The sequence below is a fragment of the Mus pahari genome, chromosome 4 (assembly GCF_900095145.1).
Source record: "Mus pahari chromosome 4, PAHARI_EIJ_v1.1, whole genome shotgun sequence".
Lineage (NCBI taxonomy): Eukaryota > Metazoa > Chordata > Mammalia > Rodentia > Muridae > Mus > Mus pahari.
In genome coordinates, this window is record NC_034593.1 from 144,134,011 (window position 1) to 144,151,367 (window position 17,357).

At 40.3% G+C, this 17,357-nt stretch overlaps 1 protein-coding gene across 2 annotated transcripts in view; it reads left to right on the top strand.

Moving 5' to 3' along the window:
• The window catches only part of Negr1 (neuronal growth regulator 1), a 718,441-nt gene that overhangs the window by 569,465 nt on the left and 131,619 nt on the right, over positions 1 to 17,357 (top strand). For both annotated transcript variants that reach the window (XM_021195962.2, XM_021195963.1), the window contains exon 6: positions 8,505 to 8,656. In XM_021195962.2, the coding sequence (XP_021051621.1) occupies positions 8,505 to 8,656 (152 nt within the window). The remainder of the gene's footprint in view (positions 1 to 8,504; positions 8,657 to 17,357) is intronic.

Below are 17,357 nucleotides of genomic sequence, written 5' to 3' on the forward strand. Positions count from 1 at the left end.
ATTCATAGGTTCAAGCTCTCTTCATACTCAAACCCTTTTATTCCTTTTCTTACTGTTCAGACCTTATGATCTTTTACTGTAAGCCATTGTCCTTTGATAGTTCCCGAGAGATATCTTCTGTTTCATGAGAAATTTCTCCAACTAGACTCTTGGATGCTCACCCCATCCTCAAATCCATCATTGTGTCCATTTCTCTTGCTAAACTCTAGAGTGTGGAGTAAGGATTCTTCTTTCATTATCATCTTTCTGGCACCCAACATGATGTTTCTATAACTTTGTTACATAAATGAGTTATGATTTTAGTAGCTCTATGATCACTGCCCCCATCTCTGTCACTATGCAAGCAAACTCGTATCTGTGCATTTCTTCATATAAAAGTGTGCATATGTGAATGAAAACAAGTGGTTACCTGGGTTGATACTCCAGATGATCTATCCACACTGGGTTTTTTTTAAGGGGGGGCTGTTTCTTGTTTTCTTGGGCTATTTATTTATTTATGTATTCATTTATTTAGGTTTTGGTTTTGAGACAGGTTTGTCCGTGTAGCTTTGACTATCCTGGAACTCTCTCTGTAGGCCAGGCTAACCTCAAACTTACAGGGATCCACCTGCCTCTGCCTCTTGAGTTCTGGGAAATAAGGCATGTTCTACCATTGCCTAGCTTCACACTCTTTAAAACAAACAAACAAACAAACAAACAAACAAACAGAAAACAGAAACAAGGTCTCTTGGAGGTCTGGGTCCTGTCAAATAGGTTAATCCAGAAGCCAGCAAGCCCAGGGAGTCCTCCTGTCTTCACGTCCTGTGCACAAGGATGCTAAATGCATGCCACTTGGATGGTTTTAATTCTGTTTTGCTTGTTTGGTTTGTTGGTTTTATTTCTTTCTCATGGGTTTATGAGATCAGACTTAAGATTTGGCGCTTATAAATCAAGCCCTTTTTCCAGTGATCCATCTTCCCAAAGTTGTTTTCAAATGAGAAAAGGGGGTTACATTCAATTGATTGTCAAGTGTAGTCAATGTCAACCCAACCCCAACATGATGAAGAAAATGGAAAGTAGTTTCTGTTGCTCATTTGTGGCTTCCTTTTATGTGATCTCCATCTCTGAAAAGTGGTTATATTGTTATATTTTAGTATAAAACTTAACATTAAACTCTTAGGTACCCAGCCATAAGAAAACTGTTCAGAGTAAGAGATTCAGTAGTTGTCAAGATTGCCAGGGTTCAGGATCCACTGTTATTAGGGGGAGTGGGATCCTGTACTGTATGTAACCTTTGTTTATTTCATATGGGGCTTAAAGTCGCCCCCCCAACCCCAGTGCAAACCAAACTGTCACTAGTAGGGCAGCCCCAAAGTCTTGGATCTAAAATTATTAATTTCATTAAAATGGATAGAGTAAACAAGGCATACAATTTAAGTAGCTTAATAAAGTCTAAAATCATTAAAGTATCCTAATGTATTATAATGACATTAATTTATTCAAATACACAACTAAAGATAGATACCTCTCGGGTCTCAGACAGTGATGCATAATCGTCTTCAGGATGCTCCCAGGAATTAACGCTACCTTGCTGTTCTCTAGCCTCAAGTGTCAAGCCACACAGTAAACGAACAGGTTGCTATAGCAGCACACACACAGAACCTCCCTTCCACACTGGTTTGTTGAACCTCTCCTCCTCTCCATCTTCACTGTTGGTTTCTCTGCCTACCCTGGGGTATCTCCCAAAAGCCTGGATGAGACTGATAATGGGCATATGACTGATACAGAGTTTGGCATGTCTTGAAATCACAATGCCACGATCTTTGCCATCACTCATCTTGCTTTAAACATAATTTCCTGTATATTAAATATTTAATGTTTGACTGTGGTCTGCAGGGAAGTGAATACATTGAACAATGGCTTAGCCTGTCAGAATTTAGTACCCGCTAGATTTGAGGTACATGCACTTAAAGAGTGCACATTATCATTTAAAACCATTTTTCCATCCACAGTTGGCTACTGGGTTAGCTTCTCCCACTTCACAGATAAAATCATGAAGGTTTACCAAGATGTAATAACCTAATTCAAGCAACCAAGCATGCAGTAGTCACTGTGTGCCCACATTTTAAGAGGCCAACACTAGCACTACTGTATGATGTTCTTAGAATACAATACATAATAAAGGCATTGAGAAATGTTTTCATTATGCAATTCCAGGCTCCCAGGCAAGACGGGCATGAATCTGAAGTACTCACAAACATGTAGGAAGAAGTGCAAATAAATCTGTGTTAGATGTGGGGACCCAGCCAAGTCTAGTAGAGCTCAGCAATACCACAACTCTACCAGAACTTGTACACTGGAAGCCGTTTTATCTAGGTTTGGTGGCTGATGATGGGATGGACTCCCGAATGGGGTAGTCTCTGGATAGTCCATCCTTTCATCTCAGCTCTAAATTTTGTCTCTGTACCTATGTCCTTTCATGAGTATTTTGTTCCTTATTCTAAGGAGGAATGAAGTATCCACACAATGGTCATCCTTCTTGGTTTTCTTCCGTTTTTGCATAATGTATCTTCGGTATTCTAAGTTTCTGGGCTAATATCTGCTTATCAGTGAATGCATATCTAGTGACTTCTTNTGTGATTGGGTTACCTCACTAAGGATNATATCCTCCAGATACATCCATTTGCCNAAGAATTTCATAAATTCATTGTTTTTAATAGCTGAGTAGTATTCCATTGTGTAAATGGACCTGCTTGTGGACGTTGTACATCGTGGTGCGGAGCCTAGTGCGCACCACGATGTACAACGTCCACAAGCAGGGTTTTTTGAATTTCTGGAGTCCAGCTTCTTGAGCTCTTTGTATATATTGGATATTAGTCCTCTATCAGATTTAGCATTGGTAAAAATCCTTTCCCAATCTGTTGGTGGCCTTTTTGTCTTGTTTACAGTGTCTTTTGCCTTACAGAAGCTTTGCAATTTTATGAGGTCCCATTTGTCATTTCTTGATTTTACAGCACAAGCCATTGGTGTTCTGTTGAGAAATTTTTTCCCTGTGCCCATATCTTCGAGGTTTTTCCCCCACTTTCTCCTCTATCAATTTCAGTGTCTCTGGTTTTATGTGGAGGTCTTTGATCCACTTAGACTTGAGCTTTGTACAAGGAGATAAGAATGGATCAATTCTCATTCTTCTACATGATCGCCGCCAGTAGTGCCAGCACCATTTGTTGAAAATGCTGTCTTTTTTCCACTGGATGGTTTTAGCCCTTGTCAAAAATCAAGTGACCATAGATGTGTGGATTCATTTCTGGATCTTCAATTCTATTCCATTGATCTACTTGTCTGTCGCTGTACCAGTACCATGCCGTTTTTATCACAATTGCTCTGTAGTACAGCTTAAGGTCAGGCATGGTGATTCTACCAGAGGTTCTTTTATTGTTGAAAATGGTTTTTGCTATCCTCGGTTTTTTATTATTCCAGATGAATTTGCAAATTGCCCCTGCTTGTGGACGTTGTACATCGTGGTGCGGAGCCTAGTGCGCACCACGATGTACAACGTCCACAAGCAGTTACCAATTTGTATCCCCTTGATCTCCTTTTGTTGTTGGATTGCTCTGGCTAGGACTTCAAGTACTATATTGAATAGGTAGGGAGAAAGTGGGCAGCCTTGCCTAGTCCCAGATTTTAGTGGGATTGCTTCGAGTTTCTCTCCATTTACTTTGATGTTGGGAAGCCGTTTTATAACTAAAGAAACCACAGTTTTGGCCCATGGCTGATTTTCTGCTGTTCTTGACCATGTTGTTTTTTCCCCTTTCAATTTTATAGTGGGCTGCGAGATGAAATCATAGACAGTAACTGCTGCCAATGGGGTATGTGGCTTGGGCCCAGCACCAGGAGGAAAGAAGAGGTTTGCGGCTGCTCATCCCAGGCTATGTGCATCCTGAGAGGCTGACTCAAGGGAGGAAAATGGCAGCTGTGTAAGCCCCAGAGCCAGTAAGGAGCCTCCATCCCAGAGATACCCATAATGCTCCTGGAATGAATGCTTCCTGGTTTGTTGACTCTCTACCCCAGGAGACTCACCCCCTGGATTGATCCCAGCTCTCTTGGCTTGCCCACAGCATATCTGTTAGCTACTTAGCTCCAGTAGCTTTGTTCTAAGGCTCAACTCAACTTTCCTGAAGCACTCGTGATTTCTGAGTTGTCTCCCAAACTCAAACATAACATCCAGTTTCTGCTTGAAGATGTCAATGCCAGGAGTGGACACCAGCAGTCCAAGGTGATCCACATTTGAATTATTGGGTGATTAGAAAATGAATTAGCTTAATTTTTCTAAACTTCTGTCTCCTCATCTCTAAACAAGGACTAATAACACCTAGCTCCCAGGGTTGCTGAGAACATTCATTCATGTTCACAGCAAGTGTTCATGAATGAATGTTGGCTTCCCACTCTTACCAAACATGCATGCACAAATATTGAAGAATTTCAGTTATAAATGAATTGAGAATGACTGCCATCTTCTAAATATATGTAAAGCTTTCCTTTGTACAACGAGACTAGAAATACACTCACGACTCTTGTCCTGTGGCATTTATTGTTGATTCTGACCTAGAAATAAAGAACAGACAATAATCCCAAACATGAAGCAAGGCAGGTCTGAGACTGAGCAAGACACAATGCCATTGCCCTAGTTATTTTTGCAATCTTAGCAATTGATGCTGACACTATGTGGTTAGGTTTTCCTCTGGTGACTTTGCTGCTGGGTTTCTTAGTTACCTTAGATATCTAGAGTCCAAAGGAGATAATGAGTGTAATTTGTGATCATTTGATAGCTGAGCATGCCTGGTTCCCTTTGTTACCTCTGGTGTGAGGTCATACAGTACTCTGTTTTAATGCAGTGGTTCCTGTTGGAGCTGTGCTCACAGGAGCCTACAGCAGATGCTGGCAAATCAAGCAGCCTACCATCCACAGATTTATGAGGCATTGGCCTAAGAGAGTCAGAGTAAAGGCCTTCAGTATGGACTGAACTTTAGCTGGTGCCAGGGGTGGACAAGAGCAGGGTCTGCAGTAATTGAAGGATCTTACCCAAGATCCCCTGGTAAAAGTAAGCAAGGACACTTGCCCAAGTACTTCCATATAAACACCATTTGCTGAAGTTGCTCTTATAAAGAACAGAAAACCTGGTGTGTGACTTTTAACTCCAAATTCAGTAGATTCTCTTCCATTTTAGGGAAAGTCTATAAGAAATAAATAACCTGTCAATATAAGACAATATAAGAATGATTCTATCATCTATCTATCTATCTATCTATCTATCTATCTATCTATCTATCTATCTATCTATCTATCCATCTATATATAACCTATCAATCTATTATCTATCTATCCATCTATAATCTATTGATCTATCCATCTATCATCCACCTATCCTCCTGTCTATCCATCTATCTATCCATCTAATTTCTATATGTCTATCTCAATGTCTATAGGACCTAATGTAGCCCAGGTTAACCCTCAGTTTCCTAAGTAGCTAAGGATCACCTTTGAAGCATCAGAAGGATCACCCTGTTTCTACCACCTAATTTGAAGTATATGCTATCACACCCATATTATGCAATGTTGGAGATAAAACCCAGGTTTGTATGCTAGAGAACAGTGTTGCACCAACTTTGGTTATGTCCTCACCCAAGAAAGAGTATCTTAATAAAAAAAATAAAATTATAGGAAAACATGTTGGATAAAATCTTCAAAAAGAAAAAATGTCATCAATTAAAATACTATTATTTTGATCATTATCATGATCAAGGGCATACGTGCTATAGCATTTAGGTGGGACTCGTGTTTTGACATTCAGTGACTAGCTAGGGTGGGGTCCTCTGTGGCCTGGACTACTTCTTTTCCTCAGCTTCAGCATTTGGAAGGGCAGAGTTTGTGTTAATCTATCTTTGATCACTTGACATGGAACTCACCTTTATATTGATTTACTAAATATTTTCAGAATTGCATTCAATCTTTGATAAAACTTCCAGGGCAAGATCTCTGTGATAAAAAAATCACAGAGGTACATTGTCTGGACATACACCTCCGTGTCCATAATCAGGTGGGCCTCAGTAGTCACACTCTCTCAAAGACAGCTTTACAAAGCATTTAAGGATAAGAGCATGTCAGAAATGGTGTGTAAGGAATAAGCAGTTCTCAAACTTTCTACTGTAGAAGGAAGCTAGCTATAGACTTCGTTGATTTCAGGAAAGTAGCCTCCCTGAGAGATTATTGTGAGGGTAGACTCTTCTCTTGCTCATTGTCCTCATCATCTCCCTCGCTGTTGGGTTAGCACTCTGACATGTTGCTGTGATATTGGTGCAGAGGCTGCTGCCCAAGCACTACAGGAGGGGTTACACAGAGCATGGGCCACAGCATGCATGACTCAGCAACATATGTAGCTTCGCTTCACTGAAAGGCAAGAAACTGAAAGTCAACTCATCTGGAGAGATAGCCATGACAAAGAAAACCAGTGGAGCCAAGGAGCTTCTCAATGTACTCCCTTGAGAACATCTCTGAGTTCAGCCCGTGGAAGATTCTAGTTCATTTCTTGTCAGTTCTATAGCAACGAGACAGTTCTGGTTTGGGGCACATCAGAGATTCAGGAGTCTAGGGAATTGCAAAGCCCTCAGAAAATGTGTCTGTAACAGACATGGACACAATGGCTTAAACCCCAGTACCAAAGCAGGCAGGAAAATGGAACTGCGATCTGTACATGTGGCATAAGTAATCAGTTTAAAATAAAGGTATTAAGAGGATGCGTGCAGATATTGCCCAGTTAGCAGAGTGCTTACTTAGCCCTGGGGTTCAATCTTAGGCATCAAATTATATTCATTTATTCATGAATTGGTTAAAGGTTATTAATGTGAGACATGAAAGTGTACAATAAGGCACTAGGAATTTAGCATATATTTTCATAATTTTAAAATACTTTCATCCAATATTCTCATTTGGAGTTGGGGATCATTATTTCTGCTCAAGTTTAAATTTTGTTCAATGTTTATTCAACTCAAAGTTTTGTTAATATGATTAAAGTTTGCATTTTGAATAAGTCAAATTCAACCACTAAGGCTAGTAAAGTAATTCTGAGAGTAGTCATATCTCACTACTTCTGATTTTCACTACACATAGACTGGTTTGTCTGCATTCAGTGTAATATACAGATAATAAGTCAGTGCCAACTCCAGGGAGGTCATAGATGAGCTTCTTTGTGATCAGACATAGTTGATACTGAAACTATCATACATGAAAGAAAAATCTAGCTGGCCACTCACTGAGTGAATTTACTCACTTTGTGATCACCATGTCTCATTTACATAAATCTGACATTGCTCAAGCAGAAGATAGAATCTGGTTTCATCCTCATTGATACATAATTTATATTTAGAGAGAAAATTTCTTCTATTTGGCTTCATTTCATGATTATTCTAACTCATTGTCCTATAGAATACTCCATGTACTTTAGACACCACTATGAATGGTGTATAATTTTAACATCAAAGAAAGTATATCCCTGTAGTCTGGCCTTTTTTAGGAGATTCAAACAATTCAATCTGTTAAAACAAACAAACAAACAAACAAATAAACTCATGTATCCATACTGAGAGAACCATGCAAGAGTGAGTTACACAGAGAAGACAGTCATTTAAGAAATAATAGAAAACGTAGACCAGATGGCATAAGGAGAAAGTGGTCTAAATGACAGGAAAAGCAGGATGTCAGCACCAAGGGTAGATCCAGGAAGAGGCAGAAACAGGAAACAATGTGACCTGTTACTACAACATAGAACCATGCAAGCTCAGATTGAATGCGGGCTTCAGGTGCTGTGTCTGGAGAGAGTGTGAGGATGTCAGTAGTATCAAGCAGATACTATTGACATTTTTACATGTAGAGGTTTACAGGAATTATAAAGTCCTAAAAAATGGGTCACATGTGTTTTAGAATTCTAAATGCTGTTGGCATTGCTGTACTTTCTTCTCTAGGTTAAAGGACGTCATCCCCCAGCCTTGGTTGTCTATGGAAACAGCTATATGGTATTGACTTTTTCTTGAATCCTATAACACATGTTTTCAGAGGAGTCACCCATGAAATATCTTAGGTTCCTATCAACTGACCCAGACGCCATTTGCCAAGCTTTTGGTGGGCAGTTAAGTCCTACCTCCTTTTTCCTCTTTCTTAGCTTTCAAGGATGAGAACTCTTTGCTCTACTGGGTTAATTTGTACACTAGGAAAAGTACACATGAAGAGCACATGGTCTGGTGTATCATGTAGCAGGGCAACCCATCAGAGCAAAGGGCATATATAAAGCCTGTCTTCTCCATCAAACCCACCAAGGTAGGAGAAGTGTTGCAGAACAGAACTAATACCATGTTGCTAATTCATGTGGGTGTGGTCTCCTGATAGCTTCCAGGTTGCCATGGCAGCTCTGCCTAAGCTGAATTTGAAACTGATGTCCCACATACATACTTATTATAGTATGTTCTGTCTTCTAGGCTCTTCAATGGCCAACAAGGAATTATCATTCAGAATTTTAGCACAAGATCCATCCTCACAGTGACCAATGTGACGCAGGAGCACTTCGGCAACTATACCTGTGTGGCTGCCAACAAGTTGGGCACAACCAACGCGAGCCTGCCCCTCAACCGTAAGTAAAAAAAAAAACTCAGAAAGCATACTCCAAGGGCCTCCAGATTCCTCTGCATGAGCAGGGATGAAGCCCAAGCACAGAGTGTGCTGAGCTTAGACCTCATCCTAAAGTAGGAACAGGAAAGTTTGTTCCAAAATTATCCAGATGTTTGAGAATTCTATAATTCCTGTAAACATCTACATGTAAAAATTCTTGGAGTTTAAAAGGAGTAGGAGTCACAGAAATAGATGAAGTGCATCTTCTGACTGAAGATAGTTAAATGAAGTTTTTCTGTATTGGTTTATTAAGAAAAAAAAAGTTTTCTCTTGAAGCATGGAGTAACCACGACTTGAGTTTACTCCTGGTTGTTCATCTGTAGACACTCATCTTGGAAGGCACCAGATGACTTGGAAGTCACATGCTGTATGTAAAATGAGATAGTGAGTAAACAGGCATTGGAAAAGTATTTTATCTACATATATAGCATATTTACTCAAAACTGCGTCTTGAGATACAATGTAGGGTTTAATTGAGGTAAATGCTCCATTGTCTCTACATCCAAATGTAATATAATGGGTTGTCTCTTGGGTTTAAGCCCAAAACGAGCAGAACCAAGCAGTCAGGAAGAGAGGGAGGGAGATTCCTTGCTAATAGAATGTGGGACTCATTTGTAAAGCAATGTCTTCATTGCTTTATCTAACAAAAGACGCGTGGGGTTGTTGTATAAAGACCCTATATTTATGTATATGGGCAGAAATTTGAGGGTCTCCATGCCAGAGCAGAACACTTTGGCACATGTTCAGCTTGAGGTCATAGATTTTAAAGGGAAGGTAGTATGCGCATCAATGATGTTCTTAGCTTAGGGTCATAGGCTTCTGTTCCAAAGATTGAAAAGGCAGATAGGAGCACCTCTGGGCATGCTCCATTTTCTCCAAAAACTTTTAGCAGATAAAAGGAAGGGATACTTTGAAGACGTATTAGTGTATCTGCCCTCAAGGTGTCCGCATGACTTTAGAGCTCACTCTAATGCTTCTCAGGGATTGGAAGTGATTGAGCAGCAGCCCTAGGGACCAGCAGGAGAGTGAAAATCCTCCATTAATGCTCTTCTCAGCAACTACAATTAGTACTTTGTGGAAGTTGAATGACTTACAGATGGTTAGAACCATAAAACACCACTTATTATAAAGCTGACTGTTTATTTGAATATTCAGAGAAAAATGCAGACTCTCTGCTTCCTCCGTTTCACAAAGTTATCTGAATGAGTCTCTTCTCAAAGTTAGTGTTCTTATTGTAACCTAGCACACATTCTTATGTTACCCCATAACAACTTACTCTAGGAAAATGCAGATACTGTGACGTTCATCATAGGCAGGGGTTTTCTATTTTGTAGAAAAAAAAATAGTATGAAGATTTCTGTCTCACTTAGAACACACTTCCTTGTGTTTTATAATTTATGAGCTATTGAACTGTAGTGTTTAAAAAACTTCTAATATAGACTCAAGTGCATAAGTTTATGTCAACTCTTTCATTGGTTTAGTTCCATATTTCCTAATATTCCTTAGCACTGATTTTGAAATGAAAACAATTGTGGCCATGCAAGAATCTTCTGTAAAATTCTTGCTAAAATTTTCTGAGGCTGTTTTCTACGGTGATCAGTAACAAGAGCCACTGAAGAGATCAGGAGCAGGTTAAATTCTAATGTAATGTAAGTATTCCCAGTTCTACAGGAGATTGTCAATATTTTACATGGCTTAAATATTTGAAATCTTAAAGAATAAATTGATTTAAAAAGCAAAGAAAAATTGAGAATTAATAACATGTTAACTTACTAGCAAAATTTCTAAATCATAGTTTATTTTCTAAAATGAAGTAATAATATTTCTTACAATTTAGGATCATATTTTATGTCTATCTATCATCTATCTGTTTAACATCTTTAATTTACCTATCAGATGTCTATCATCTACCTATCATTTATATATCTATCATCTATCTGTTAGCTGTCCATCATCTATCTATCTATCATCTATCTATTGATCATCATCTATCTATTACCCATCTATCATCTCTCTCTCTCACTAATTCCTGTTAACACAGGTTAATGGTTGGCTAACAAAGACAGACTTTGTCTATAACTATGAGCTTAGTTTGATGGTGTGTCTGAATATGTAGGATTCTTCTCTGCAATGACTGAAGCTCTTCTGCACTAAAGTATTTCTATTATGTACTCTAATTATTGCTTCTGTTTTATCTTTTATTTCACTTTTGTGGTACTAGAGGTCAAATTCATGATTCATGCATACTAGGCTAACACTGTAACCTTGAAACAACATCTCCAAAGACTATAGTTATTTTTACACAGTTTGAATCTTTCTGTTGAGTGCTATGGAGTTTCAAAACTGCATGAATGTCTCATCAATCACTTTAGCTGCCATGTCACCAAACACAGTGCCTACTATTTAATAGATAATTAGTGAATTTTTAACGAATAAAGAAACTTAGCCCTGAATGAATGGACTAAAGAGTCAATGAAGGACGAGCTGTTTTGTAGCTGTGGACCTCCCTTATTAGCCTCGGAGATGCCAAGCAATGTCCCAGGCATTAGAAATGACATTTACTATTATTTTATTCTGGCCCAGATTTTATCCTAATTTCTTACAGGAATTTGTCTATTTAATCCTCACACAAGTCAATGATGGGGTTCTCCAATCCCCTCTTTGCAGATAAGAAAACTTAGAAAGAGTATGTTCAGTGGCAGAGGCCATTAGATTAAGCCAGTGGTGAAACTGAAGCTTGAGTCTTTACTGCTGGCTTTATGCTTAAGCTCTGAGCCACTCCACTTATCCACTTAAATCTAAGACCACAAAATCACTACGGAATGAGAGATGATCATGGCCACTAACTGTCCTCTCTATAGGTTTGCCCTTAGTCTTTAGGATGAACCCCGGGACCATTTCAGTCTACTATTAGTTTACACAATCTCTTTTTCCAGCTCAATAAAGAGATATAAGACAATGTGTAAGTTCAGGAAAGCTGTAAATGAAACTATGTAAAAAAGGATGTCAGTGCATTTGGGTATGAACATGTGTGAGGGAAGGGGAGTAGAAGGAAGGGGATGGAAGGAGACAGGGGCAGGGGGAGGAAGGAGAGAGAAAGAAAGCCGTGTGTGTGTGTGTGTGTGTGTGTGTGTGTGTGTGTGTGTGTGTGTGTGTGTGTGTACATACATATGTAGGTCTGGAGAGCAAAGCTATGTCCAGCCTCCAGCTGAAAGCTGTAAACAACATGACACTGATATGACTTCTTAAAACTTTGGTGAGGTCGCGCGCTTTGTGGCTTTCTAAAAACTTTTAATAATGTGATATGATTGTCAGAGTCCTAAGATGACTGAGCCAGCTCCCGTGGGAGAACCCGTATAAGCTGAGTGAGGAGGCCAGGGCAGATCCAGCTAGCTGAAGGATGCCAACACACGTAACATGAACGAACATTGAAGGCATTAAGCCAAATGCTGTTCGCTGTCACAAGAGGACAAATGCCACTGTAGGAGGCATCTGGACTGCACAGAGACAGGAAATAGAATGGAGTCTGTGTGGGGCTGTGGGAGGGAGGAGCCGAGTCTTCAGAGGAGACAGGCTTTGCAAGATGAATTACAGGGCTGACCAGCAGTGTACTGCTCATACGCTATGAATGTATCCTCCATTATTGACCCTCATATACACATTAAAAATAGCTAATATGGTACATCTTATGCCATGTATATATATATATATATATATATATATATATATATATATATATATATANGGAAGGAGAGAGAAAGAAAGCCGTGTGTGTGTGTGTGTGTGTGTGTGTGTGTGTGTGTGTGTGTGTGTGTGTGTGTTTTACGTCATAGGAGAAAAATAGATCTCACTTAAATCTACATTTTACTGTACTTCAGCTATGTGTTGCTTTATGTAAGTTACATGTGTTTCATTCAAATCCTCAGTTAATTCATTTGTAAACTGAGGGCAATCATAAATTCCCCCAATAGGAATTTAGATGATGCCTTTAATGCACCTGTCCCTTTGTTTGAAGGTATTCAGTAAATGTAGTCATTGTTATTGTAACATCACATATACTAACTCTTAGTTCAATGTACTTGAAGCAGCACTGTGGCTATATGGGGGATAAATGACTTAATATGGTGACTGTCTATCCACTGCTTACCTGAAAGCTTCTCTGGTAAACAATACACTTGGGAGAAAGGTGGAGGAAAACAGGCTTGAGATAATCTCCTAAATCTAACTCACAAATTTGCCTCATGCCTCTCTTAATGCACTGACCAGGATTTGTGGATGTTAATTCCACATTAAATGTCCTACCCACAGCATAATAGTGCAGGCTTCTGGGATCTTTAAAGTATGAAGATGGAACAAACATGCAGTTCCATGTGGCCCTCATATGGCTGATTCAGTAATAGTGCTCACTTGTCAAATAGGGGTGTTTTTGGTCTACAATATTCAAAGCCATAGGCTTCATGTTGGAAAGATAAGGGTAAGCAGATCTCCCCTCAAGGAACTCAGACAATGGAGAGGAGGGATTTAGGAGCATAAGTGGCTCCAGTGCAAAATAGTCAACAGAGAAGTGGCTCTAGATCTAGTCTCAGGGGCCCTGAAGGGACCACGTACCAAGAGAAGCTAAAATTAGTATTTGAATTTTAAAAAAACCAATGTGTAGTTCAAAACATCATCTGGGCCATCATTTTCTCTTTCTCTGAGGAAGAATTTTCAAAAATTCACTTAACAATAATGATGAGCATAGAGTTAAATGACCAAAATGACAACATCCCACAGCCAGGAGCCAGACAGGAGTCTGTGTTCACAGAGCTAGACCAAGGCCAGATAGGAGCCTCTGCTCCCAGAGCTAAGGGCATCATTGGGTCAGCCTTTAGTAACAACAGTGGCTGAAGAGAGAGACATGTAGACCTGCTCGTGTGATGACTGCTCATGATGAACTGCTCGTGTGATGACTGCTCATGATGAACTGCTTGTGTGATGGGAAGAATGAACAGCTAGACAAGAAGTCATGTTTGTCTCTTTCTAGAGCTATAGTAAAGGGAGAAGTGTAAAGAAAGGCTGGATAAATTGACAGGTATCAGGACAGCCTTGAATATATGTTTTGACTTTAGGCTTGGAGTCACTGAATGATTTTTTTTAACAAAGAAATTGTGTGAACAGATCTGGATTCTGAAAGACTTTGTTAGACTGTGTGGGTTCTAAACCCCCACACAAATTTTAAATTACATGGGCAAATAAAAATGGTGCAAAGCCAGTAGCTGAGGTGAGAACTGAGAGACAAGGAGGTGTAGGAAGCAGGACTCAGCTGACTCCTCATGGCTACTGTGAGCAACGTTAACCAGAATCAGAACATGGGGAAAGGACCAGCACTTTTAGCACCTGGAAAAGACCAGGGGTTCATTTTTGTGCATTTTTAGTTTCAGACTATGTCCAGTACATAGTTGGATATAGAGTTTAGGAAGGAGATGATCTGGAAGTTTCAGACAGAATGCAGATTCAGTGATGAGAACAGGTCAGATTTCTCATAAAGATAGGAACAGTGAAGTACATGAAGGATACATATCCAAGCAACATCTTGAAGAAGGGCAAACAACAGGGAGAAGCACAAGACAGAGGAGAATGGTAGGAAGCCAGGGGCTGTGGAGCCCTCTGCCACCTCAGACCAGAGAAAAACTGGTGATGAGCCACTGTTCTTAGAAATCTGTAGTGGTTGGTGATTTCTCTAGAGTAGTTTCTATGGAAACCTTTTGGAAAATGTCACGTTCTATACATTGAGGTTAAATAGAGATGGGGTTGAGATAAGGGTAAAAATCCCACTTTCTAGAGGTCAAGCTGTGTAAGGGAGTATCAGGGCCTCATCCTGGATGTTCTCACAGGATCTCATCTGCTTAGCCTACTTTTCTTTCAGGCTGAGTGCATGTCAGTCACTTCATGACCTGCATAGTGAGTTTCTAGCCAGGCATCAGTGCTGTGGCCCTTGTCCCCATCCACTTGAGCCTTGCTTCTTCCTCCTATTTGAGTTCTGAAAGAAACATTTCCTCTTAAGGTTTTACATTGCAATTATAAAAGGAACTATATTTTAAAGCAGAGAGGTTAGCAATTTTTGTCAATAAAACAATTTTAAATTGCTGCAAATAGGGTTCTATGTCAAGTGAGAGAAAAAAGGAGTAGAGAAAAAGGCAAGAGAAAGAGAGAGAGGGGAGGGGGAGGGGAGGGGAGAAGGGGGGAGAGGGAGAGGGAGAGGGAGAGGGAGAGGGGAGGGAGAAACATTGCAGCCCTGTAAAGCTCAGTGCTTAGGAAAGGCATTCTTTAATATAATTCATAAGGGATAATAGTGTGACAGCTATTCACTATAGACTTCCTTGTTAAGTAAAAACTATGGGACCCCAAATTGCATATGTTAGTCTTTTCACCTATGATATGCACAACACAAGAATTACTCTGCGTATATTCCTTAAAGGAAGGAAACACGGTGGGTCCAGTTATTCAAGAGCTCACTGTCATGTGAGAAGGAATTTCATCTCCACCTGCTGCCTTTGAGAACAGTAGAGTGCAGAAGCTTTGCTCCTCATTTTCACCAAAAACACAAACTGGTTTTAATGTGTATATGCAAAGGTTCAACATCTGTACAGAAGCTGAGGAAAGAATTGTTTGGAATAGAGGCAAATGTGATCGGAGTGCACACAGCTTCATGGAAGTGCAGCTTTCTCCAGAGGCCCAGTGTGTGAACATGAGTGACACAAGTCCAGCCTGGATAGCAACAGGGAAGCCATTTACAGCCACAGAATAGATAGGGACATTGCTATGGTATGTGGATACCCACCCTCCCTGTAAATGTGTTCCCAAGTATGTGTGAAACATTTGCTGGAGAGTAAATCCTGACAAATGTTGTGGGCCTTCATGCCTGTGTGCCTACATCTGCTTCAGAAAGATGATACATTAGAACTTCAAAGGACTCAACAAAACTTGTACCTACCTTGACTTCTTTGCTAGAGACCATAATAAAAGTCCAATATGAAATGCTTTCACAAACATTACTCCTTAACTCTCCAGAAAACTCTCAGATATTACTTTCTAAGAGCATATAGAATTGGATGGAAAACGACTTCACTTCAGTTGTGCAAAGGTGAAAGGAGACATGGTGTGACAGCTATGTCTAGATCGGAGCTGCTGGCGGCCGCCTTTTGTGGCTGGTTTGCCAAACTCAGATTATGCTTTTCTGGAAAGGAATACTTCAGTTCTCTACTTGCTTAAAATGTCTCCAAATACCAGTAAGCTGCTGTGGGCTCTTACCACTCTATCCTGGTATAGGCAGTTGATTTTGTGCAAGGCAATGATGATACCATAAGTTTAAACATTTTATATTCTAGATCAAAACTGATCTTTTCTTCTACATCTTAAAAGGTGTAGGATTTCATTTTGGCTGAAAGACATGGTCACCCATTTAGCTTGAAGACTCCTAAGGACACAATGATGTGTGAGCCCAAGGGCTTTATCCTTGTAGCTTTGAGATGTTAATAGGAAGGCTTGCCTATGTGCTCTTAAAACAAATGCTGTCAAGAATTAAGTTGAGGTTTCAACACAGACTTTGATGTAGCAACATGGTCCTATGCAATGGCATACTGTCTGGATGTATTGAGACAATCCAGAGCTGGGCGTGGTGGCACACGCCTTTAATCCCAGCACTTGGGAGGCAACAGATCAACACACAATGAGTACACATAAATTTGTGGGAACTGAGAAAAACAAAACAAGAAGACCTTTCCTCCCAGCTGATGCTTAGAGCTAAAGTTCACAAGCAGGTGGATAAAAAGCCATTCCAAACTACATGAAAAAGGGCCTCATGAGCTGAAGCAGTAAATGGGACTGCCAGAGCCTGAAGTGCTCCAGGCCACCATGAAAAACAAGCACAGAACTTAGTCCTTTGTACCTCTGGTAGGACTGCATTGCTGCAGGCAGGGAGGGTCAGACATGACAGACTCTTTTGTGAAGCAACAGAGTCCCTCCTTCTCCCAAATGAAGCCTTCTGCACTCTTGCTGTGTCCAGTAACTTAACGATGGGGGGATGGTGAATTCTGCCAAATACATTATGGGCCAAGATAATGATTTACCAATAGCACAGGCTATATTCACACAAACCTGCATCATATAAGCTATCACAGACCTAGGCTAGATGACATATGTGATAGAGCATGTTGTTCCTGGGGCTATGATAAACAAACCATGATATTAAATCAAGCACAGGAAAAGTGGAGAAATAGGACTGCCATCAAGATAAGAGTGGGGGGTAGAATGGACAGAGTGGAGACGTCAAGGACACCACATGAAGACCTACGGAGTCAAGTAACCTGAGCCTCTGGGGGATCACAGAGACTCAACTACCAACCAAAGAACTTGTAAGGGCTGGACACATTTCTGGACACATTTGTAGCAAATGTGCAGCTTGGTCTTCATGTGTGTCCCCTAACAATTGCAGTGGGACTTTGACTCTGTTGCCTGCCTTTGGATCCCCTTTCTCTAGCTAACTGCCTTGCCAGGCCTCCGTGGTAGAATACCACAGTGACTTGATGGTGGTGGTGGGGAGTGGTACCCATGGGGAGATAATTGGGGGAAGAGGTTTGTGAGAGTAGGACTGGGAGGGAGTGTAGATGCAATTGGGATGTAAA